Consider the following 26,593-nt stretch of genomic DNA (forward strand, 5'->3'; position numbering starts at 1 on the left):
GGTGAATTTCTAAAGATGGTGAAAAATGAGCAAATCCTTGGTAACCTCTACTTCTTCTACTGAATTATGATGAGATCATTGTTATAACGCCTATATATGTGTGTGTGTGTGAGTGCGAGTGATGTAAGTCGATGTAGTTGTAAGACAGCATGTATATAAAGAAACCTCGGAAATGTTGAAGAATTTGTGTGCAAATTGGCCATTTACTCTCTCTCTCTCTCTCTCACTTCTACAGCAGAAGCATTAAATCACTGGAAACTGAAACCTGTTTTTTTTTGCTGTCCCTTATTCTCTGTTGTAGCCGCTTAGCATCACAATTCCCACCATGGCCTGGGCCAGCGATAACGCCTTAGGGGCCTTTGTCAGCAAACACTTTCCAGTTCTGCCACTCCTGCCCTTTGCATTGCCTGGCGTTTGCGATACTCATAGAACTCCTCCTTCATGGATTGCAGACGAGCCTCTATGTTGTCATAGCGTCCCTGCAAACGTGACTTTCTCATTGCTCCTCCGCCGCCAATGGTCATAGAGCTACCTGAGAGACCAAACGTCCCACCAGGCTGGCTATTGAAAAGGCTACTCGAAGAGCTGAGGGGCCCCAAAGTGTGATGTGTGGCCGCATGTGGCTGATAATGCTGGCCATTGTGCAAATGATGCAAATGACCACTGGTGTCTATGTGCAGATTGTAATCTTCACGCAGCAATCCCCCCGTTGGTGTGGAGGCACTGGGTGTGGGTGTTGAGGGATCAAACTCATAGTGGCCATCAACACTGCCCACATCCACCGACTTGGGCAGATTGACATTATCGGTGGCCGCATTCAGGCGTGTTATCATATCCAGCCAATGTTCCATGGTATAGGGCGGTGTCAGAGTACGCTGAGTGCTGGAACTGAAGTAATTGGAGGGTGAATAATGCTGATAGCAGGATAAAGGGGGCGGCAATGTGCCATACCCTGCTTGTTGTTGGGCGATTTGAGAGGCTTGCTGAGGCACCGCAGCCTGAGCCTGGGCTTGTTGCGGTGGATGGTGATGTTGATGTTGTTGCATTGCTTGCGCTTGCGCTTGCTGTGTGGCCATTTGTGCAGCTGTTGGTGTTGTTCCAAAGTAGGCAGTATTTGTTGCAGACGGTGGTGGCGGCGGTGGCCTATACGGCGGCAGTAGACGCCATTCACTGGTGCTACCCGAATGGTGTGAACCCTGCGGATGATTGGAAGTGTTCTTTGAGCCAAATCCACTAGAACTGGATCTTGATTCTGGTGAGGCATCCAAGCCTAAGACATGATGATTTGAGGAACGCAATGTTAAATTCAAATGCGGCAGCGGAGACATAAGATCCCCCTGAGAGCGACCAAATAAACGCGAATAATGACGTGGATACCAGCGCGTTCTGGGCCTGTAGCTATGATAATACGGGGCCGAAGAACTATGCTGATAGTAACTTCTCCAAGAGGGTGGTGAATCCATTTGCAGGGGCAGAAAATCTGAATGCTGATGTTGCTGATGTTGCTGCTCATAATTAAGACGTCTGGTTTCTTCTTGTATGGTTCTCAGTGAAGGCAATTCATGGGCATAATAACGATAACGACTTAAATTACCACTGGCTGTGGGTGTCAGAGTGGGCACTGACCTTTCCGCCGAACCCGGATAAACCGTACTCAAGTCACTAAAGGGATTATAGGTGAAGTGGTTGGAATGATTTGGTGTGGTTAGGGCCCAGGGTGAGGCCAGCAGACATTCCTCAGTTTGACTGACCACTCCATTGGGGCTGCTGGCGGGCGAACTTGAAAATATTCTAGAAACTTTGGAGGGGGAAAACACCTGATGCATATGGTGGCTCTGTAGACCACCACTTATGGTGTTAATATGCAAGGGTCTACTAGCTGGCTGTGCCTGTTGCTGCTGCTGGTGGTGCTGCTGGTGCTGATGATGTTGATGACCCATTGTATGATGAGGATGTAGATTGCGATAGATGGTATTGCCATAGACATTTTGATAACGGGCTCCCGTCAGCAGATTATCACTTTCACCTTTGCCATAGCCACCATTAGTATGGCTACCGCCACCAATCTTTAATAGACCACCCAGACCTTGCAGCAAACCGCGAGCCGAACCGGCTGCCACCGATTGCAGACTCAGCTGACTGGGTGAGGCCACCAGGGGGCGGCGCCATGATGCTCGGGCTGTTATGAAATTGCGGCGCGATAGAAATCCTCCATCATCTGAAGAAGATTTTTGCGAGGCATTACTATTGCGCCTGGCATCGGCCATATCCATGGCATCCACCTCATCGACTCCATCGTCGAGCAGTATGGCACCATTGGTCAGGGCATTATTCGATTTGGTGGCCAACACAAAGCGACCATCGCGTGATCGCTGTATTTCACTCAGGGATTTGTGTCGCTCCGACTCCTCCAAGGTCGGCGAGCTATAGATCGAATGGCAGTTGGTACAACGATCCGGCGGCCATATCCAGTGTAAGATTGCAATAAGTATTGTTGTTAGACTTGATATTCGGGTTTGTTTATATCTGTGAGAGAGTGTTGGGTTTTTTTTTTGTGGGTGGAGAAAATAAACAGAAAGGAAAAATGTGAGTAAAAAATTTATAATTTTTTTTTTTTTTTTGTAAATTTCAAAACGGTATCACACCATCTATACAAACATGCTACAGGCTTTTGCTAAAATATATTTTTTAATTTAAATATTTATCACAAACTTAAAGTGGAATACTGAACACAACAACTTTTTGTGTATAAATTTTCTTTAAATATTTATGGCCAACCTTTTGATCTATAACATCATCCAGGGATTATATTTCGAGTAGATTTCATCCATGTGTTTTTTTAAGCAATAAGCACAGAAATACAAAAAAGACATATATTTACATGTGTTAGTAGGAATATCGAGCGACTTAGACAGGGTTCATTCTGAGGAATATGAAAATTTCTTTAAAATGCTGGTAAAATTGCTTGAAAAAAAAAAATGGTCTCTAAAAAATTAAAATAACAACTAAAGGCAAAAAAAGAAAATTCAATGAAGTACTAAAAATGTTAAACACGTTAAACTATTAGGAATAAGTCCTGGCAAATTAAAAAAAAAGAAAAACATTTCGCAGATTATTATCCTTCACTAAACCTAGTGAAACCTGTGAGTTTTTCAGCTTTGAAAAACTTCTCCACAAATGCCTTTTTATAGTAAAACTAGCCGAACCGGGCCCGCTCCGCTAAGCCTTTTTTGACTCTCTAATATCTTTTTAGGGTGGAGACACTTCGCCCTGAATGCGGATAACGAATTCGTGCCATTGTAGCCTATGACGCTGAACGCGTTCGAATCCTGGCGAGAACATCAAACAAAGCGGTGTTTATCCCCTCTTAATGTTGGGCGACATTTGCTAGTGCAATGCCATGCATGGTCATTTAAAAAATCTTCCCCAAAGAGGTGACGCCCTGCGGGACGCCGTTCGGACTCGGCTATAAAAAAGGTCCCTGCGCACTGCGGGACGCCGATCGGACTCGGCTATAAAAAAGGTCCCTGCGCACTGTGGGACGCCGTTCGGACTCGGCTATAAAAAGGGTCCCTGCGGTCCATGCGCACTGCGGGACGCCTTTCGGACTCGGATATAAAAGGGGTCCCTGCGGTCTCTGTGCATTGCGGGATGACGTTCGGACTCGGCTATAAAAAAAGGTCCCTTATCATTGAGTTTAAACTTGAATCGGCAAGCACTCATTGAGAATTTGTCAGAATTTGCCCCTTCTCGGTTCCTGGTGGTAATGTTCTTCCTTAGGCTAATGTTCTTATTAGAGGAGAGATGGCACCTCAGACATTTCGGCTCACATATGGATATCAAATTCGTGTTGCACTTCCCTTCCCTTTAATTTTAGCCCCATATTGCCATGCCCTCTAAATATGAACCATTTGAAGGGTGTTTTTGGGGGCTGGGATGACCACCGGCATTTTTTTGCTGAAAATAGATGTCAAATGTCCCATCGGCAATGATGTTCTGTTTAGGGGGTGCTTTAGGGCGTACCCCAAAACACTCCAAAATTGCATATCAAATTAGTTTTCTTCTCTCAAATACCTTTCATTTGAGTCCCATATTGTCATAATGGGTCAAATAACCCATTTGACGTATCTCTAGGAAAATAGATATAAAAAAAAAACTGAAAATCGATATCAAATTCGTTTTTTATTCCCATCGAAAATGAAGTTCAGTTAAGGTGGTGCTTTAGGGCGTACCCCAAAACACTTGGCTCCAAAATTGAATATCAAATTCGTTTTCTACTCTCAAATACCTTTCATTTGAGTCCCATATTGTCATAATGGGTCAAATTAGCCATTTGAAGTATCTCTAGGAGGAAAAGTTCCACCTAGACTTGTACGCAAATTTTAATGCCATATTCGTTATCTACTCCTTAATACCTATCATTTGAGTCCCATATAGCCATGGCCGGCTGATATGCCCATTTGGGGGTATTTCGGGGTGGGCGACCTCCCTCTACTTGGACCTACTGTTTTATGCCATATTTGTAATCTACTGCCTAATACTTTTTATTTGAGTCCCATATTGACATGCGCTTCGAATGTATATGTTTAGAGGGGTTTTGGGGGCCCCACTGGGTACTTGGACTCAAATTTTAATACCATATTCGTGTTTAGGTCTCCAATACTTTTCATTTGATACACTTATTGTGTGTCCATTGGACCACTTTTTGAGATATGGGTGGCGTTTTTGCGGTAAAAGGGAGGGTCCGCCTTCACCCGATATCTAAAATGTATATAGCCTATGTTTCCTTCCACACAAGCGTACACAATCTATAAAAATTTTAAAGAAAATCGGTTCAGCCAAGTATCATATAGTCATAATGGGTCTAATGGCGTTTTTGAGGGGTGGCGTGACCCCCTATACTTCGATCTGATTTTCTATGCCAGATGCGAAATCTACTCCCGAATAACTTTAATTTGAGACCCATATTAAAATGAACGTCCAATATGTCTGTTTGTGGCAGTTTTGGGGTTGGGGCGGCCCAATGGATATTTGGGACCAAATTTTAATGCCATATTCGTATTCTACTCTCCTATACCTTTCATTTGATACCTATATTGTCCCAATCGGTACACTTTTGATTTTGGGTTGTGTTTTAGGCTAAGGGGGAGGGCCCCCCCTTACTATACTATATGGTTTATGTTTCCTTTCAGACCAACCTACACAATATGCGAAAATTTCGAGAAAATCAGTTCTGTCGTTTTTCGGTCTATACGGAACAAACAAACCGAGTCCCATATATCCGTGACTCGCTAATGTGCCCATTTTGGGCGTTTTTGAGGGGGTGGGGTGACCCCCTATACTTCGACATGCATTTGTATGCCAGATTCGTTATCTACTCCGGCAAACTTTTCATTTGATACCCTTATTGTGCCCGTCAGACCACTTTTTGGGATATGGGTGGCGTTTTTGCTGTAAAGAGGAGGATCCGCCTCCACCCGATATCTAAAATGTATATAGCCTATGTTTCCTTCCAGACAAAGGAACACAATCTATAAACATTTTAAGGAAATCGCTTCAGTATCATATAGTCATAATGGGACTAATGGGGTTTTTGAGGGCCTAATGGCCCCTATACTTCGATCTGATTTTGTATGCCAGATTTTAAATCTATTCCCGAATACCTTTCATTTGAGCCCCATATTGAAATGAACGTCCAATATATCTGTTTGGGGGAGTTTTGGGGTTGGGGCGGCCCGATGGGTACTCTGACTCAAAGTTAAATATAATATTCGTATTCTATTCTCTAATACCTTTCATTTGATACCTATATTGTCCCGATCGGTCCACTTTTGATTTTGGGTTGTGTTTTTGGCATAAGGGAAGGGTCCGTCCCCCTTCCGATAACGAAAAATTTTATAGCCTTTGTTTTCTTCCAGACCAACCTGCACAATAAGCGAAAATTTCGAGAAAAACGGTTCCGCCGTTTGTCAGTCTATACGGAACAAACAAATCGACATGCATTTGTCTGCCAGATTCTTTATCTACTTCCGCTTACTTTTCATTTGATATCCATATTGTCCTTATCGGTCCACTTTTGATTTTGGGTGGTGTTTTTGGGGTAACGCTGTAGGGTCCGCCACCTTCCGTTATCAATAAATTAAAATCCCATTCCTACTTCCTGACCATATTCGTAATCTACTCCCGAATGCCTTTCATTTGAGTCCCATATTGTCATGATCGTCAAATAAACCTATTTTAAGGAGTTTTTGGGGCTGGGGCGGCCCCCCAGTTCCTTGGGGATATTTCGATGTGTTGCAAACGGAATGACTAAATGAATATACCCCCTTTCCTACGGTGGTGGGTATAATAAGCTTAAATAAAAGACAAAATAAAATAAAAAAATTATGTCTTTCCCTCTTGGACATTTTCTTTAATTTAAGAAACCCTCATAAAGTTAGTTCGAGTGTACTTAGAAAGCTATTAAATATGTTTCTCTTACTATGATTGAATTATTGTGTAATAATTGTTTCGTGCCTTAAGTAGACCACTTAACTATCCTTAATCGAAAATAATCAATTACGTATTTTCTTTGTGTTTACTTGCTAATTGAATTCAAAAACAAAGTTCTCCCCACTTAAAAATTGAACAGATCCATGAATATTTTCTCATATTTTGATATACAACTAGTGTTCATTATGTAGCATAGGTGTAGGTATACCAAGGACGTCAAATAAGTATCCTTAATGGAGTTAAGGATAAAGTTAAGCATTGCAGTGGTTTTTGTTTAACAGATGTTAGTGTGGTGGTGCAAGTGGATTCAGGAAAATCTGTCGAAACTAACTTCAAACTTCAGTGAATACTCGCTTCTCTTAAGAACAATAAGTTTTCCTTCTTGTAACCAAAGGGACATTCAATTTGGAATAAGTAAAAATGTGCCAAGTTCTGCGACGCTAGTTTTCCTGCCCACATATTCAGTGCCATGTAGTTTGAAGTCTTTGAAGAATAAACTATCCCATTGAATTGTTGGATAATGTATTAAAGTATTATTGAATTATGTCACTTAGTGCGTTTTGCCGCGAAGCTGAGCTAAGCGGAGTTAAACTATGTTGTCGAAGCATTGAGGCTTTTTGCATGGCAACACCAGTGGTGTTTTGTCAATGGGAATGTAGGTAACATTAATACACAAGAGAGAGTTTCAGCAGTATTCAACGAAGATAACAATTAAACGCAGGCCTTAGCAACAGAGTGAAATGTGGCAAAGATTTTACCGTTATCCCGAAAGGTATAAAAACGGCAAAGCCAGCTTGAACCAGTCAAGTGCAACAGTGGCAGTATACAGGTAAGTGAAATGAGAAATGCTTGCGTGCTGAGCTTGAGTGTCAGAGCCTTTTAATCAAAATAGTTGCCAGCGTTTTGCCCGGAGTCCAGTAGATATAGGTGACTCTGAGCCAGTGAAAATTACCCTCGACGTGTGTGAACCATGCCTCCGAGACCAACGTAGCCAGTACCTGGCCTTTGTCATTCAGAAATAAGAGCCGTTGAGCCCACGAATGCACCCACATATATGGTATCCACGCCGTGAGTGAACCATGCCTTCGAGACCAACGTAGCCAGCATCTCGCCTTTGTCCTTCAGACATAAGAGCCGCTGTGCCCGCGAATATGCCCACTTGCCATTTGTCCACGACCATCAACCCGTGATTAAGTGCCGTAAACACGCAGTGAGTGAACTATGTCTCCGAGATCAACGTAGCAAGCTCCTCGCCTTTATCATTCATACAGAGGAGCTGCCGAACCCGCGAATACACCCACTTGAATTTGTGCACGATCATCACCCTGTGATTGAGTGCCGTATCCACGCAGTGAGTAAACCTCGTCTCCGAGACCAACGTAGCCAGCACCTCGCATCTGTCCTTCAGAGATAAGTGCCGCTGAGCCCGAGAATACACCCACGTGTCATCTGTCCACGACCATCATCTCGTAGTTTAGTGCTGTATTCACGCTGTGAATACGGCACTGTGAAATAAGAGCCGCTGAGCCCGAGAATTCACCCACGTGTCATCTGTCCACGATCATCATGCCGTGAGTGAACCACGTCTCCGAGACCAACGTAGTCAGCACCTCGCCTTTGTCCTTCAGCCATAAGAACCATTGAACCTGAGAATACATCCATGCTGTGAGTGAAACACATCTCCGAGATCAACGTAGCCAGCACCTGGCCTTTGTCCTTCAGCTGTAAGAGCCGCTGAGCACGCGAATACATCCACGTTCCATTTGTCTACGGCCATCACCCCATGATTTAGTGCCATATTGAGTGAACCATATCACCTTTGTTGTGCTAAGAATCAACGACTATCAACCCGTGATTTAGTGCCGTATCCACGCCGTGAGTGAACAACGTGTCCGAGACCAACGTAGCCATCACCTCGCCTTTGTCATTCAGACATAAGAGTCGCCGAGGCCGCGAATACACCCACAAGCCATCTGCCCCCGACCATCACCTCGTAATTTAGTGCCTTATCCACGCCGTGAGTAATTCATGTCTCCAAGACCAACGTAGCCAGCTCCTCGCCTTTGTCATTCAGACATAGGAGCCGCTGAGCACGCGAATACACCCACATGCCATCTTCCCACGACCATCACCCTGTGACTGAGTGCCGTATCCACGCCGTGAGTGAACCACATCTTCGAGACCAACGAAGCCAACACCTCGCTTTTGTCCTTCAGCCATAAGAGCTGCTGAACCTGCGAATACATCCACGCCGTGAGTGAATCATGTCTCCAAGACCAACGTAGCCAGCTCCTCGCGTTTGTCATTCAGACAAAGGAGCCGCTGAGCACGCGAATACACCCACATGCCATCTGCCCACGACTATCACCCTGTGATTGAGTGCCGTATCCACGGCACCTCGCCTTTGCCCTTCAGCCGTAAAAGTCGCTGAGCACGCGAATACACCCACGTTCCATTTGTCTACGGCCATCACCCCGTGATTAAGTGCCGTATCCACGCCGTGAGTGAACCACGTCTCCAACACCAATGTAGCCAGCAGCTCCCTGTGTCCTTCCCACATAAGAGCCGCTAAGGCCACGAACACCCATTCGTGTCAAGAGTCTACGACCACCAACCCATGAATTAGTGCCGCACCCACATCATGAGTGAATCATATCTCCGGGATCCACATAGCACCTCGCCTTTGTCCTTCCGACATAAGTGCCGCTGAGCTGGCAAACACACACTCGTGGCATTTGCTCCTGATTCCTTACTTGAGGTTGTTTGTCAGAAATACAAGATTTACCGGAAGCGCTCACCGGTTTGTAATCGATTGGCCAGCTAATCGAACCATGCACTACCGAGAGAATTCTTTTTTCGCAAAGACGGTTCAGAAATTCCAAATATCAATAAACACTACTCCCTCTTTCCCCCTCCTATCCTTAACTATCCTCTTCAACGGAATGCACTGCATATATGGGGGATATCTCCAGCGTGTTGGTTGTTTGAAAAAAAAAAAAAATATGTCCACGCCGTCTCACCTCTCCGGGATGGACATAGTCAGGCCGCATATTTCCGACTAGAACTTAAGTCTGACCCGATAAACCCTTGAATAAGTACTACTTACTAAATAAAATCTATTTTAACAGATGTATGCGACATTTCTCTTTCTCTTTCTGGAGGACACTTCTCCTGTCTTGAGTGAAACCGTAAGTTCCTGTGGGTCACGGATTTTACTCTGTAGAAAGTCAGTTTGTTCATCGATAGTTTCCATACGAAATATCAGATCCCAGACGATGAGCACAGCGCTCGAAAGCAAAAAATCATGGTCGAGACGGGCAAAATCTCTATATGAATAAGTTTCCCTGGTCCTGGTGAGCTCAAATTCATACCATAAAAAGATCAAATCATGATTCGAAGAATATGAGGCTGACAGTTGGTCGTATTATAGGAGGACTTTAGAAGTGTCACTAACAAAGTACAGATCGAGAAGTGTGCTGGAGGATGCGGAAAAATGCGTGGGAATGGTTGAATTGATAGGCAAAAGCCCCAGGGAAGACATTTCAAACGTCAAGCCCGTGTCATGTAAAACGTTAGAGTTGATGTTGATGAATGTGCCAACTACAGAGGTACCGGAAGCCTCCTCCAAAAAACCCATGGTACGACCAACAGTGTCGAGATGCTACTGAAGCCAAGAATGCAGCATATAACGCAACCCTGCAATCAGTAGCAACCAGATGAAGGAAATATATCGGGAGAAAAGGAGAGAGGAGAAACGTCTATTCCGCAGAAAAAAAAGGAAATGGAAAGACGTGAGTGTGAGCGAATTGAGATGTACAAGAGACAGAATGAAGGCGAACCAATGGCTATGGTGCAGGCACATCCTCCTGCAGAGACAAAGAAGGAAATCTGGTAACTGACACAGATAAAGAACAACAAGGCAGCAGAAGCCGACGGGTTACCCGCTGAACTATTTAAGACCGGAGATTGGAACCTCAGCATACTATGTCCCGTACACAAGAAGGAGACAAGACGGAATGTGCCAACTAGAGAGGAATAAGTCTCCTCCCCATCGCATACAAGACACTCTCGGGCGTACTGTGTGAAATATTGAAACCTAAAGTCAGTGAGATAATTGGGCCCTATCATTGCGGCTTTAGACCTGGTAAATCCACCCTGGACCAGTTATTCACACTGCTCCAAGAAAGACAAATCAAAACCTACCATCTCTTTGTTGACTGGAAAGTCGCTTTCGATACTTCTTTACGTTCAAAGGTATTTTAAGCCATGTCTGAGTTGTGTATCCCTGCAAAATTAATAAGACTCTGCAGGATGACACTTGCTGATACGCTTTCCTCAGCAAGAATAGGAAAGAATCCCTCCGAACCATTTGATACCAAACGAGTTTTCAGGCAAGGAGACAGCCTATCGTGTTATCTCTTTAACATCCTGCTGGAGAAGATTATAGGAGATGCAGATGTGAATACATAGGTGGCACACTAATCACAAGAGAACACATGCTACTCGCCTATGCCGACGACATCGATATAATAGGTCGGTCACCGGAAGTAGTAACTGTAGCCTTTGAAAGAATCGAAAGAGAGTCAGTGAAAATGGATCTGGGTGTAAAGCCTTGCACAACCCAGCAGATAATGAAAATGGAGAAACTTGGGAACCACAACTTTGAGACAGTCAGTAACTTTATCTACCGCCACCACCAGTTTTGAGATTAAGCGAAGAATAATACTGGCAAACAGATGCTACTTTGGACTAAGTAAGCAGTTTAGAAACAAGGCCACCTCTCGACAGACGAAGACTACATTTTACAAGACACTGATACTACCCGTGCTGTTATATGGTTCTGAAACATTGGTACTTGTGAAAGCAGATGAGGCAGTGCTTGGAGTATTTGAGAGAAAGATTCTTCGTAAAATATATTTGGACCAGTTTGCTTTAACGGAGAATATAGGCGATGTATGAACCAGCTGTATGACGACGATAACATAGTTACATGACCTGCGTTGGCTAGGTCATGTTGTCAGAATGGACGAAGAGGCTCCAGCAAAGAAGTCTTTTGAAGGCAAACACGGTGGTACACGCAAACCGGGAAGACCAAAAGCCCGATGAAAAGATCAAGTGGAGGGAGACATCTCCAAACTTGGTGTCAGAGATTTTAGAATGAGCGCAGAAGATCGAGGCGCTTGGAATGATATTCTACGTTCGGCTAGTGGAACAAATATTCTGTCGTAGCCAATTAAAGTAAAGTAAATACTTGGCATGCATGTTAAAATTTATAGCAGAAGTCCTCAGGCCAAATGGAAATCGTATACAAGTTGTGTGTGTGAGGCTCAAGAGAGCAGATCTTGATATCGGTTTGATTGGCTTATTACAGTGGGACGATGTAGGTCGGCATCGTCAAAGGTATTTGTCAAAAATTTTAAACGGCCAGCATAAATCTTTCGAAAGCTACACATTCTAATAACGAAGGCAAGACCACTGTTCATTTTCTCATTCTTGCCACTGTGAATAAAACACCACTTGTTCTTGCCATTGTGGCGTATGAGCATTATGTAAATTAAATATCACTCACACATCCAGGGGGTCAAACTGCCAAAGTTCATGAATAATAGATGATCAGGAAAGAGAGCGTGTGGGAAAACACAATAAAGTATTAACAAAAATAATAACAATAATAATGATAAAAATGTGTATTTCCATCCACACAGTCAATCCAAGGGAGCAACAAAACACGACGCTTACACATATAAACACATACACACACGCGCTTTCTTGGTCTTTTTCACCCTGGCAACAAATAACATGATAATGATAATGGTAATGGTAATTTAGGAAAATTAAAAGAAAACTCATATAACAATAAATACTGTTTACTACATATTCACACATATTTAAGGGGGGCAAGGTAAATAGGTGTATATAGTATGCATATGAGTGGAGTAGATAGTGGATGGGTATGTATGGGTGGGTAACTACTATAAACTATGACATCGAACAACATGGCTGTAATTCTCTTTGATAATCATTCTAATTAATAATGTAGTATAATTTCTTAAGAGCCTTACGATTTCGATTATGACATGATGGACCTGGAACTATGAAAACGGTTTCATAATCACGATAATGATCAGTATTGCTTCATGATGACATATGCGAATGAGCAGTGGAAGAAAGTTGTATTGTTTTTTTTGGTTTTTTGTGGCAAATGTCGTAAGTGGAGTAGGAAAAAAAAGTAGACAGAATGTTTCAAGGTTAACTCACATCATTGAATGGTGCTGTAAATTTGGTGTAAAAGTTTTTGTGAGCAACACAAAAAAAAATAAAACAAAAAACCCAACAAAATGAACAAAACCGGAAAAAATTACCAGAACATTTATAAGGAGTGAAGAAAAACTGGCAGAAAATAAGTTGGCGAAATTAACGAAAGTCATGCCAAACTTTGTCTATGGAAACCATAAAAAGATATTAATGATGCAATTAAAAACAAAACGAAAAGAACGAACACAAAACAGAAATAATACCATCATTAAAATAATTTAATAGACATCGTAACGTAGCCAAATGAAGCAAAAATAAAAAGGGCATAAAAACAGTTAACTGCGCTTTGGGAAAGAAAACGTCTGCTCTTTCTGCAACTCCCTCATTGCATGGACATTTGATATCTAGCAAAAGCTAATGGAGAAGATTAAATCATTTGGAGTACATGGAGTACATGAAATCGATTACCTAAAAATGTTTTCGACAGGCGCATGTACATTAAATGCAGGCAAGTCATTTGAATGGCATTCAATGGGCCGTGGCAAGAAAGAACGAATGTCATGCCATTAGCCTGAAGAGTAAAAAAGAAATCTGAAAATAAATCACGATGGCTGGGAAATTTCCAAACACTCGTCTGTCTTCCGAATTTGAAGAAAATTTAAATGAAAAAAAAAAAAACCAATGTTGGTATAAATGTGATAGGCAAGTATCAAATTTTGCCATAAAGTTTTACACTTTTGTATTGAGATCACAGAAATATTTATAGCAAATATTATTCCTGGCAATTTGATTTGTAATGAACAAATCAAATTCCTACCAGATAAGTAATTGCTCATTATAATACAATGTGTAGTACATGTCATAGCTTTAATGAGAATTTTTTCTGTTTCTGAACACAATTTCTTGTTTATTCAACTGAATGTAAAAGGCAGATGACATTTATTATGAAATGATAGTTTGTGAAAGTAATTATCGGTTAGACAAATTGTTTTTTTTTAAGAATTCTGCATAAATTTTATATTATATACCCTAAAAGTACCAGCCAAAAATAAAAGTGGACCGATTTGAAGAATATGGGACTTAAATGAAAGGTATTCAAAAGTAGAGTACAAATTCCATATTAAAAATTGAGTCCAAGTAATTGGGAGGCCGCCCCGACCCCAAGTTTATAGGACGATAATGACAAAATGGGAAACGAATGAAATGTATTCGGGAGTAGAATAAGTATGCCTATCGACTCAGAATCATTTTATGATTCGATTTAGCTATGTCTGTCTGTCTGTCCATGTAAATTTGTCAACAAAGCACAGTTCGCAATTCTCATCCGATCAACTTCAAACTTGACATGGGCATCCTTTTTGGCCTAGAAACGAAGACTATAGAAAAGGAGCCCAATGTCCCATAGGTCAGTACTGGTCTCACCAAAAATCATTTTTGGTGGTTACCCCCATCTTCCTACCCAACGTCCTCCTGCAGAAGTAAAAAGCGCACAATGCCTTACGGCCTCTTTCCTCGAAATTCCTTTTCCAGGACAGCTTTGAATCGAGGACTATGTCAAGGTTCTTCGCCTCCTTCGACAGCTGCATTTTGATCCCGTCCAGGGAGGGAAGTCTGAACTCCGGTACCATGTATCTGCGCATAAAGAACACCGGCTCCTACGTCCTTAGGTTCGTCCTCAACCCATTTCTGGTAGTCCACCTCGACCAATTTTCTCAGTGATCCTGCCATTGGCGCAGTTGTTGATGGTCAAACCAAAACACTTAATGCAAAATTTCATCCAAATCGGATAATAATTGCGCCCTCTGGCAGCTCAAGAAGTCAAGATCCGAAATCGGTTTATATGGGAGCTATATCAGGTTATGAATCGATTTAGACCACACTTGGCACAGTTGTTAGAAGCTAAAACAAAACACCTCATGCAGATTTAAGCCAATTCGGATAATAAATGCGCCCTCTAGCGGCTCAAGAAATCAAGACCCCAGATCGGTTTATATGGGAGCTATATCAGGTTATGAAGGAATTTGGACAATGCTTGGTACAGTTGTTGGAAGTCAAAATAAAGCACCTATTGCAAAGTTTCAACCAAATCGGCTAAGAGCCTCAAGAAATCAAGATCCCAGATCGGTTTATATAGCCCATTTACAATCTTAACGGACTCACACTTATATGAAGTGTTGGTGCAAAATTTCAAGCGCTTAGCTTTATTCCTTCGAAACATAGTGTGCTTTCGACAGACGGACGGACAAGACTAAATCGACTTCGAATGTCAAGATGATCAAGAATATACGAGTATATACTTTATTGGGTAACAGATCAACATTTCGATGTGTTACAAAAAGAATGACGAAATTATTTCCCCCCATGATATGTATAAAAACGGACTCCCCTAAAGTTAACCACCTACTCAGACGTAGAAAGGACCATGATCTACGGTCTGCATTGTAGGTGCAGTTTCGTACCTTTTACAGAGAAGTTGCACTGATATAACCGCCTTAGAGGAATTGCGATGCATGGTTTTCCCACCATTGCTGAGTTCAGGCACAGCCCAATTTGACCTATTGAAAGAAATAGTAGGGAAAGCAGATGTGAGACCTCGGACCATATCCAGAGGTTATACATGAATAAAACAAACAGGGCAAAGAAAATGAAGGGGGATGTAAAACGCCTTTTGCCTTTGTTGGAGTTTATGGCACCCCCCGCCGCAACCATCCTGTCCCTTCAAAAAATCTCTATAGTCCTCCCAGAGGCATGCTCTGCAGAAGTAGTTGTGCGTTATTTATATGAGTGCCGCCATGTGACCTATGGCACAGTGTCCGGTTATGACCCCTGTTAAGGTACTCATTGATATCTTATCGAACGCCAGTAACTACCTCCTCCTCGTACCGTGTATGACTGGCCAGAGGCTCTAGTAGTGTGGCAACCATCCGCCGAGTCCCATCCAGCCACCGAGGCCGCTGTGGTCATCTCTTCTTCTTCAACTCTTGTTCAGTAGCTCGACAAATGGCACGAAGGCAAGACCGGTGACTGGTTCGCCCTACACAGACGAAACATCCCCTAAATTTAGTCTGTATACATTTTTAGCAGAATTCATGGTGGTGGGTTCCAAAGATTCGGTCTGATCGAACTTGGCACGCTTTTACTTGTTATAATGCAAATTTTGCCCATGAACATTCTACTAAGGAACAGGGGCAAACTTCTCACATATCAATGAGTGCAGTCCGATTCAGGTTTAAACTCAATGATAAGGGGCCTCCTTTTTATAGCCGATTCCGAACGGCGTGCCGTAGTGCGACACCTCTTTGGAGAGAAGTTTTACATGGCATAGTACCTCGCAAATGTTGCCAGCATTAGGAGGGGAAAACCACCGCTGAAAATTTTTTTCTGATGGTCTCGCCAGGATTTGAACCCAGGCGTTCGGCGTCATAGGCGGACGGTGGCCTCCTACTTTACTTTATTTGTTATAAGTACGATTAATTCCAACTATAATGTAATCTCTTTTATATCCATGCCGTACATCAATTTTAGTTTATCCCTATCACATATCCAACACCCATAACGTTAATGAAAATAACCCAAATACCAAAACTAAAAAATAAAATTAGTGGGGATTAATGAAAATATTTAACTTAAATGCGAGACATTAATTATTTTAGCAGGGAAAATGAAGAAAAAAAAAATACCAAATTAAAAAAAAAGAATGAAGGATACTTAGATGAAGAAAACAAAAAAAAAAAACTAAAATATATCCCCGAGGTAGGGTTAGATGATGGTTAACTTACTTTTTTAAAGGCACTTGACTAGCGGAAATCGAGCCCGTATTACGATTATGCATTTGTTGTTGTATGTGATGATGCTGCTGTTGTTGCTGCTGTCGATGGTGTGGTTCTTGTGACTGCTGTTGCTGCTGCTGTTGTTGATGTTGATGCTGATGATGATGGTGATGATTATTTGCTGCTATATTACGGGCATCCGTTATCCTGCAAGCTACCATGTTGAACTCTGTAAACGAATTATTTCTACAATTAATTTTTTTGTGGAGTATGTAGCCATCCTTATATCAAACATATAAATTCATATATATAGCAACACACCAACATCATCGTCTATGTTAATATCTGCTTGGTTTTGGATAGATATGTGTGTATATGGTATGTACTAAAATTATGTGTGGGGATTATGGGCAGACATAGAGCAAGAGAGCTTTAGCTGGGCAAACAGAGGGAGAACAAGAGAGTGAGAGAGAGAGAGAGCAAGATAGACAAATGGCAATAGTAACAACGAGTTTAAATGAAGATAGTAATTACATTGCAATGCATATGTATGTGTGTGTGTGTGTGTGCGTTTAAGGAAATACGCATCTAAGCATTTGCTCATGTGTTTCTCTACTACACTTTTTAAGTCTTTCGACAATTTCGTATTGCATAGAATGTTGTTAAGATTTCAATTTGTTATTTATGTTAAATATATGCACACTCATAAAGGTTCACTTATGTTCCAGCTACCAGTAAAGCCTCAAGAGATTAAACCGACATAATGCCCTGGGCAATGAATGTATAAAATGCCCAAATTGAATGACATGCCGAAGCTTTTGCCATGTCAATAGTATAGGTCAAGCGAAATATTATTAATATTATATCAACCCAACATAGCAGTAGCGAAGCAAAATAGCCTGGAAGCCATAATTATCTATAACAGATCAAACGAAAGCTAAGGCAGCTAATAGACTAAATTAATTTTATACATTCTCTGGTGGTTTCTTTATTCAAATATTGGCAGGAGTCTAGTTAATAAAATGTTTTGCCAACCCCCCTCCCCCATATGCCCTTCGTACATATGAAATTGGAAATGTAAAGATTAGGGTTCATATGGTTCACTGGAATGAAGAATTTGCATGATATCAAGAAAAATCCAATGGCTTTGTTGAAAGCAACAATTTTCGGTTGAATATGTTTGCCTTAAAACGGAAAATTGTAGATCTTAGGTGGAAGAATATGTGTTTGAGAAAGCTTGGATGACTAAATCCCTTAAGATCATCATTACATCAGCTGCAGTCTTTGTGATAACACTGAAGAAGTGGACCCTTCCTCTTCCTTCTCATTTTCCAGTGGTATTACTATGGACCTAATTACCCGAATCTGATTGCAGACTAACACTCAAACCTTAGCTAATTTTATGTGGCAAAAACTGAGTTGTTGAAAGACTTACACTTGTAACAAAATGTTTATATGAAGTTAACGAAATTTTTATACTAACCACCCTAGGATGGGGGTGTACTAATTTAGTCATTCCATTTGTAACAAATCGAAAAATTGATCTAGGACCCCATAAAAAATATAAATTTTGATCGTCTCGACATTCTGAGTCGATCTAGACATGGCCATCCGCCTGCCCGTCCGTCAGTCGAAATCACGATAGCGTTCGGAGGCGTTAAGCTAGACGCTTGAAATTTTGCATAGATACTTAGTATCGATGTAGGTCGTTGGCAATTGGAAATGGGCCATATCGGTTCAGATTTGGATATAGCTTCCATATAAACCGATCACCTGATTTGACTTATTGAGGTCCCTGAAAGCCACAATTTTTGTCCGATTTGGATGAAATTTTGCACATAGTGTGCTGTTGTGACTTCCAACAACTGTCTATAACCAGTCTATAACCCGATATAGCTCCTATATAAACCGATCTCCCGATAAGACTTTTTAAGCCCTTACAAGCCGCAAGTTTTGTCCCATTAGGCTGAAATTGAGCACACATTGTAAGGTCGAAATCGGTCTATAACCTTATATAGCTCCCATATAAACCGATCTCCCGATTTGACTTCTTGAGGCCCTGGATGCCGCAATTTCCGATTTGGCTGATATTTTGCATGTGATATTCTGTTGTGACTTCCAACAACTATGCCTAGTACGGTTCAAATCGGTGAAGAACCTGATATAGGTCTCATATAAACCGATCTTCCGATTTGACTTTTTAAGCACTCACGAGTCGCATTTTTTGCCCGATTAGGATGAAATTGAGCACACATTGTTTTTTTATGACTTCTAATAACTGTGCACAGTAAGGTCCAAATCGATCTATAACCTGATATAGCTCCCATATAAAGCGGTCTCCCGATTTGTCTTCTTGAGACCCTTGAAGCCTCAGTTTTCATCCGATTTGGCTGAAATTTCGCAGAATGTGTTCTGCTATGACTTCCAATAACTATGCATATAAGGCTTACGTCCTTCCAACTCAAATCCATGGAAAGCGTTGTGGATACCATGACATAGGGTAGGACATCCAGTGAACTGCTTAAATACAAACAGCATGCCTATATCAAGGGAAGGTCGGTAGAGACTGCCCTGCACAAGGTTGTGTGCAGGGCAGTCTCCACCTGATATAGCTCCCATATTAAGCGGTCTCCCGATTTGTCTTCTTGAGACCCTTGAATTTCGCAGAATGTGTTCTGCTATGACTTCCAATAACTATGCCTATAAGGCTTACGTCCTTCCAACTCAAATCCATGGAAAGCATTGTGGATACCATGACATAGGGTAGGACATCCAGTGAACTGCTTAAATACAAACAGCATGCCTATATCAAGGGAAGGTCGGTGGAGACTGCCCTGCACAAGGTTGTGCATAGAATAGAATAATCCTTCGATGCCAAGACGTACACATTGGCTGTTTGCATTGACATGGAGGGGGCGTTTAATAATTTGCGAACCATATGCAAATAAACAGGTGGCTAAAGTGCGGGTCCCATGACATAAATATAAGGGAGAAAGTGGTACAGGGCACACCATAGAGGGACATTTTATCGCCATTATGGATGCTGACTGAGGAGGGATTTGAACCCGTGTGCTATGCAGACGATGTTATAATACTTCTTGGGGGTAAGGATTCGACCCAGCCATGAAGAAAGGCCGAAAGGGTTTTTCATATGGCTTATAACTAGATGGCTTAGGCTAGATCCTGGGGTCTCAATGTTAACCCAGAAAATAATGAAATATGCCTGTTCACGAACAACAGGCACAGCATCAACATTCGCCATTCGCCGAGCATCAACAAGGGTTTCGAAGACTGCAAAGCACAACAACTGCTTTGCACGCCATCACCGCACACATTTGCCGTGGCTTTAATCAGCCCAGGCCATGCGGTAGGACGGTCCTCGTGGCACTGGACCTATCGAAGGCATTCGACAAACTATTTGAGGACTTCACCAACACGTCTCTTCAGCCTGAAACGCTGGGTCACAAATTATCTGTAGGGTTGCCAGTCATTTGTGGAATTTTGGGATAAGAAGTCGAAGCACCGTAGGGTGAAACAGGGAGTTCCCCAAGGCGGGGTCATATCTCCGGTACCGTTAAACCTCTACATAACCTCCTTTCCACCCCCTCCAGAAGGCATAGAGATCGTATCATACGCGGGCGATTGTACGATCATGGCATAAGACCCGCCACCCATTGTTGACATCTGCGATAGGTTGAACGTCTACCTCAACGAACTTATCTCTTATTTCGCTGCAAGAAATCTGAAGACATCTGCCACCAAATCTTCAGCCACATTGTTCACTATATATACGAGTGAGGTGAATGCCGAGCTGACTGTCATGGTCGATGGAGAAATCATTCCGACCATCAAGTGGGCCAAAATACTTGGCGTCACCTTTGACAGCTCTTACAGATTCTCCCACATGCCACAGCAATTTGCGATAAAGTCAAAAGTAGAAACAATATCCTCAAGTCACTGACCTTGTTGACCACGTATAAAGCAATTGGCCGGTCTGTGGTAAGCTATGCAGCGCCAGTAAGGTCCCGTCAGCTTTGTGACATGCAGTGGAATAATATTCAGATCTGTCGAAATGCCGCCCTCCGAACTGCGACGGGCTGTCACCTCAGTTCTCATGTGGACCACCTCCATCAGGAGACAAAGATCCTACCGATGCAAAGACACAACTACATGCGGTCTAAGTAATACCTTCTGGGCTGTTATCGCAGAGACCATCCAAATCATCATCTTATGGTTAGATATCCACCGCCCAGAATCCTTAAGGTAGATCTACATGATCTAGAGCGTGAGGTTCGGGGTATAAGAGAGAGCCTCTAGATCAAGCGCTTTTTGGCTTTTAACGCAGAGACAATCGAAATTATAATTTTTTCAATTTCGATTTCGTATTTTTACAAGGTCAAATACTTAGGAGTGATCTGGGATAGGATTGGAAGCGTACTGAGAAGGCTCAAAGATGTTGGGCACTATGTAGACGGGCCATAGGCTCGAAATGGGGCCTGTATCCGAGGATAGTCCACTGGCTCTACAGGAGCGTGATAAGACCAATACTTAATTACGCCTCAGTACTTTGGTGAACTGCTATGGAGAAAAAGTGCAACATAAGGGCCATAGAACAGGTTCAGAGAACATGTTCTCTTGGCATAGGCGGAGCGATGAGCACCACGCACACTAGGACACTGAAGACTATGCTAGATATCCTAGCCATTGATATACAGATTAAGTGTGAGGCAGCCATTGCGGCTATAAAATTTAAGGCGATGAAGGAAAAGATTAAGGATGGGATCAGCTCATACCATCGCGGTATAATCGAGGCGACGATAGGAAACCTGGAAGGAAGGGAAGAGGGGTTCCGATCGCATACCTGAGACGACACTTGAGTTCTAGTGTGAGGCACTGCTGCCAGCGACACAGTCTTGGATTGACGGAACCGTAGTATTGCCAAGATCATGTTGCACGGATGGATCAGAGTGGGCCTGGGGGTCTACATTGTGAACCCAGAGGCTGAGATCTGGTTTAGACTGCCCGACCATAATACAATCCTGCAGAAGGAGATCCGGGCGATCACGGAATGCACGAGGACGTCGAATGAGAACATCTTTAAGGACATTAAAATGGCCATAAGAGCAATAAAAAACAGGAAAGTAAGGTCACGAACAGTCTTGGAGTGTAAGAAGGAGATTAACGCCTTTTCTGGGGATGGCACAATCTGCATCGTTTGGGTGCCGTGCCTTAACGGAGTAAGGGGGAATGAAAGGGCAGACGATTTGGCGGTTTAGGCCAGAGAACTGCTGTCGATAAACTTGTTTAACCCGAAGCCTTTCGCAGTTCGATTTAAGGGCGTGGGCGACAAACGCGCATGTTACACTTTGGAACAGCGAAACGGTGGTTAGGACGGCGAAAATCCTATGGGGTGATCCGGATCGTGAGAGGACGAGGCTATTACTGAAAGGAAGTAAGAAGGAGGTCAGTATAGCTTTTGGTGTCATAGCGGGACACATGGACGACGAGGTCACGTATGTAAAATCGGTGCGGCAAGTGATAGCAAGTGTAGAACATGTGGGGATGATGATGAGACGTTGGAGCATTTCTTATTTAGATGGAGACACGATGCCAGGCATGAACGATCTTGGGGAAGTGGTGTGGAAAACAATTAAGGATTTTGTAAATAGCTTGAAATTCCTAACTTAGATTTTCTATTTTGAGGTTACTTTTTAGTATTAAGAGCGCACAATATTTCGATTGCTGGCTAAGGTGTATGTCCATAGTGGCATAGGGCGGATTAATATGTGCACCCTCTTTTCAACCTAACCTACTCTACTGTTTTCAGTTGCTTATTTTTTGGAGGTTTCAAAAATTTCTAGCATCTTGGATAAGAGAGAAGACATACTACAACATAGACCATCGTGAAATTACCAGAAATTAATAATCCAACTGTCTTAAATCTCTCATTTAACAACAATCCTCCTCTATTGATAGCAAAATTATAATTTTGAAGAATCTCCTTAACAAAACTGTCTAGACTTAACCAATTAGCTGTAAAATGTTTACCTCTCAAGCAGTCAATTCACAAATTTCATTGGTAGCTTAAATTGTCATGTTGATTTTAAATATGAGACATTCTATGGAAAAAAAGCCACTAAATCTTGGCAATTATGTAGATTCTAGTACATGCAAAATCTAAAAGAAAGAATATGATTTAAGGTCCTTGTAGTGCAGGATTGCCATACTGTCTGCACTCAAGCTTATTAACAAAATAATTTTCGAACCAACCACTATGGGGCGCGTTTCGCCATTTGGTTTGAATAACTCATCGGCCATATTTGGTGTGAAGACTTCAAGAGCCGTACGTTGTATTTGTCCGCTAGATGTTCCTTTTCCCAATGCATAATGACAGATTTTTGGTCTACACAACTACACTGGCTTTGTACGCCAGACAACGGCAACGTTCGAGTCCCGGCCCAGCTCTGCCGAATTCTCACTATCAAGTTTTTTGCCTGGGGTACTGTACGTCTATTCCTGATAGAACCGATTGGAACTATGATATCCTTGGTAATAGAAGTTAAATAGATTTCTATACGGATGGTTCCAACCTAGACGGCCAGGTGGGCTTTGGGGTGTACTCTATAGATCTAGAACTGGTCATATCGAAAAGGTTACCCGACCACTGCAGTGTGTATCAGGCGAAGATCCTTGCAATTAGGAAGTGGTTGTATGGCTAAGATATAATGTCTTAACGGGGTTTGGAAAAATATCATCTCAGACAGCCAGGCGGCCATTAAATCTCTGAGGAACAAAATTCTCAATTCAAAAACCGTCATCGACTGTCGTGGATCTCTCAAGAAGATGGTTGATCAGTTCAAAATTCACGTGTTTTGGGTCTCGGGGCACAAAGATATCCCAGGGAATTGTAGAGCAGACGAGCTTGCGAGACTAGGAATGAAATGAAATCTGTGGGTATGCCTCTAGCAACATGTAAGCCAAGTCTTCAGAATCAGGCCCAGGGGCATCGAATGATGGTGGTCACAAAGGGGGGAGTTGTGAACATTCCAAAATTATGTGGCCGAATATAGGCTTGAAGAGGTCTACCACTTTGCTGTTGCTGGCTAGAACAAACGTCTAAGCCATCGTGTCCGGCATGACAGGTCACTGTCTGAGCAAAAAATATGCTGAAAGTCCGACTGACGTGGATCGCTTAACGAGATAGCTCAGTGGTTCAAAATTCACATGTTTTGGGTGCCGTGCCATAGAAATCTCCCATGGAATTATAAAGGAGTCGAGCTTGAGAGACTAGGAAGTACCTTACACATTCCAGGGAAACAGGAATCTGTCGAAATGTCTTTACTGATATGTAAGCTAGTTCTTCAGGATCAGGTCCGAATAATAACGGCCACATAAGGGGCGTTGTGGGCATTCCAAAATTACGTGGCCTAATATAGACTTGAAAAGGTCTACCATTTTGCTGCCGCTGGCTAGAATAGACGTCTCAGCCATTGTGTCCGTCATGACAGGTCACTGTCAGAACGGAAAACATGCTGACAGTCTTAAGGTTGCAAGTAACAAATTTTGCAGAAGCTTTGAGGGCGTCAAGGGATAAGAGGCTCTAGAACATCTGCTGTGTGTGTCCCGCATTGGCAGTCAGAAGGAATTCCATTTTAGGTTCTTATTTCTTTGAGAACTGGTCCAACTTAGCGGATAAGAACATTCGCAAGTTATTGGGATTTTTAAAGCGATCTGGATGGTTCAACTGTAGGAATTAGAATGAATCTTCCTTCTCCTGTTCCTGTGGTATCACAATGGAGGAGAACGTCTAAGTGAGTCTGATTGCAAACTACCACTTGAACCTAACCTTACATTTCTCTACGAGAGGCCCTCATAGCACAGAGTTTAGCATGACCGCCTGTGACGCTGAACGTCTGGGGTCAAATCCTGGCGAGATTATTAGAAAAACAAAAAACAATTTTTCAGTGACGGTTATCTCCTCCTAATACTGGCAACATTTGTGAGGTACAATGTCATGCATAGAAGCCATGTAAAACCTTCTCCCCAAAGAGGTGTCGCAAAGCGGCTCTCCTTTCGGACTCGGCTATAAAAAGGAGGATCGTATCGCTTAGTTTTAACTTGAATCGGCCAGCACTCTTTTCATTGATATGTGAGAATAAGGCTATGTGAGAAGTATGTCCCTTTTCCTTAATGGAATGTTTATGGGCAAAATTTGCTATTGCAACCTTCCTCTACGACTAACACAATATGTTCGAATTTTGGTTGTTATCGGATCATATTTGAATATAGCTCTCATTCGTTAATTCGTCCAATTTTTGGAATTATTGTAATAAAAGGTCATTTGTTAACCAATTCTCCCTAAATTCGGCACGAAGGATACTCTTAATACTCCCGGATTTATAGTTGAATTTTTTTCGGTTTAGATTTACCGATTTGTATAAAATTCTGCCGCAACGTGTCGTGAGTCATTAAAGAATCTCTTAACCAAAATTTCATGAGAGCCGATAAACAAGTGACGATGATATTTCAATCTGACGAAATTTGAGAGAGTTGGCCTGAGCTCATTATTCTGTTTGCATCTACCTACAAATAAAGCTGTCTATAAATTTCATTTGTGGGGTAGAAAGGTAATGAAATAATGAAGGGAGGAGCTGTATCAGGCTGTATACCGATTCAGACCATACTTGAAACGTATGTTGAAGCTAACGGAAGAAGTCTTTGTACAAAATTTCAGCTATATCGGATAATAACTGCGTCCTCTATAGGTTGAACATGTCAAAATCCCAGATCGTTTATATGCCAGCTATATCAGGTTATAGACCGATTTGAGCAACACTTAGCACAGTTGTTGGAAGTCATGACAAAAGACGTCATGCTAAATTTTAGCCAAATCGGATAAGAATTGGGCCCTCTAGTGGCTCAAAAACTCAAGGTTCAAGATCGGTTTATATGGCAGCTATATCAGGTTGTCGACCGATTTGAACCATACTAAGTAGAGTTGTTAGAAGTGATGAAAAAACACGGCATTCAAAATTTCACCCAATTTAGATATGAATTGCGCCCTCTAGAGGCTCAAGAAGTCAAGACCCCTGATCGGTTCATATGACAGCAATATCAGGTTATAGACCGATTTCAACCATACTTAGCACAGTTGTTGGAAATCATAACAGAACACTTCGTGCAAAATTTCAGCCAAATCGTATGAGAATTGCGCCCTCTAGTGGCTCAATTAGTCAAGATCCAATATCGGTTTATATAGCCGCTATATCAAAACGTGGACCAATATGACACATTTACAAACCCAACCAACCTACACTGATTGGAAGTATTTGTGCAAAAATTCAAGCGCCTACCTTTACTCCTTCCGAAGGTAGTGTGCTTTCGACAGACAGACGGACGGACTGACGGTCGTACAGACGTTCGGATAGACGGACGGACATGGCTAGATCGACTTAAAATGCCAAGACGATCAAGAATATATATACTACATGGGGTCTTAGACGAATATTTCGAGGAGTTATAAAGAGGAGGTGGTGGAGGGTATAATTAAAGGGATTGCACTCATTGATATGTGAGAAGTTAGCCGCTGTTCCTTAGTGGAATGTTCATGGGCAAAATTTACATTTGCAAGGCTTTCTTCTCTCTTACTGCGCTAAGTAGAGTTAGAGGACTTATTGAGCCCTGTTCCAAAAAAAAAAAGCTTGCTCTACACCGTACTCAATAATCTTTGGGTATGTGGGGCACCTTAATCAATGTGACAAAGGTGTTGATGAAGATACATGACGTATCAGAAATCATGATCCACTAACCAGTCATAGTGTTTTGAGCAATAACACACACTTGCACAACTTTTATAAGTTCTTTGCTATGCTATACTTTGAGTAGAAAGCATTGAGTATGACCTCAAGCTGGAAGATGTTCGAAAAATCACGAAAATATCGGAACAGTGGAAAGTAAGGCTTTCTTCTGGAAGATGTTCGAAAAATCACGAAAATATCGGAACAGTGGAACAGTGGAAAGTAATGCTTTCTTCTCTCTTACTGCGCTAAGTAGAGTTAGAGGACTTATTGAGCCCT

At 42.2% G+C, this 26,593-nt stretch overlaps 1 protein-coding gene across 3 annotated transcripts in view; it reads right to left on the minus strand.

The window, feature by feature from the left end:
• Positions 1 to 216: 216 nt before the first annotated feature.
• The window catches only part of LOC106093533 (protein turtle), a 479,313-nt gene continuing 452,936 nt past the window's right edge, over positions 217 to 26,593 (minus strand). For 2 of the 3 annotated variants that reach the window (XM_059365881.1, XM_059365880.1), the window contains 2 exons: positions 16,527 to 16,746; positions 217 to 2,526 (listed from right to left, as the gene is read on the minus strand). In XM_059365881.1, the coding sequence (XP_059221864.1) occupies positions 363 to 2,526; positions 16,527 to 16,746 (2,384 nt within the window). In that variant the 3' untranslated portion in view covers positions 217 to 362. Of the gene's footprint in view, positions 2,527 to 12,554; positions 12,626 to 16,526; positions 16,747 to 26,593 lie in introns of all 3 variants that reach the window. The other variant, XM_059365882.1, reaches the window with a different exon arrangement.

This window comes from Stomoxys calcitrans, chromosome 3, assembly GCF_963082655.1.
Source record: "Stomoxys calcitrans chromosome 3, idStoCalc2.1, whole genome shotgun sequence".
Classification (NCBI taxonomy): domain Eukaryota; kingdom Metazoa; phylum Arthropoda; class Insecta; order Diptera; family Muscidae; genus Stomoxys; species Stomoxys calcitrans.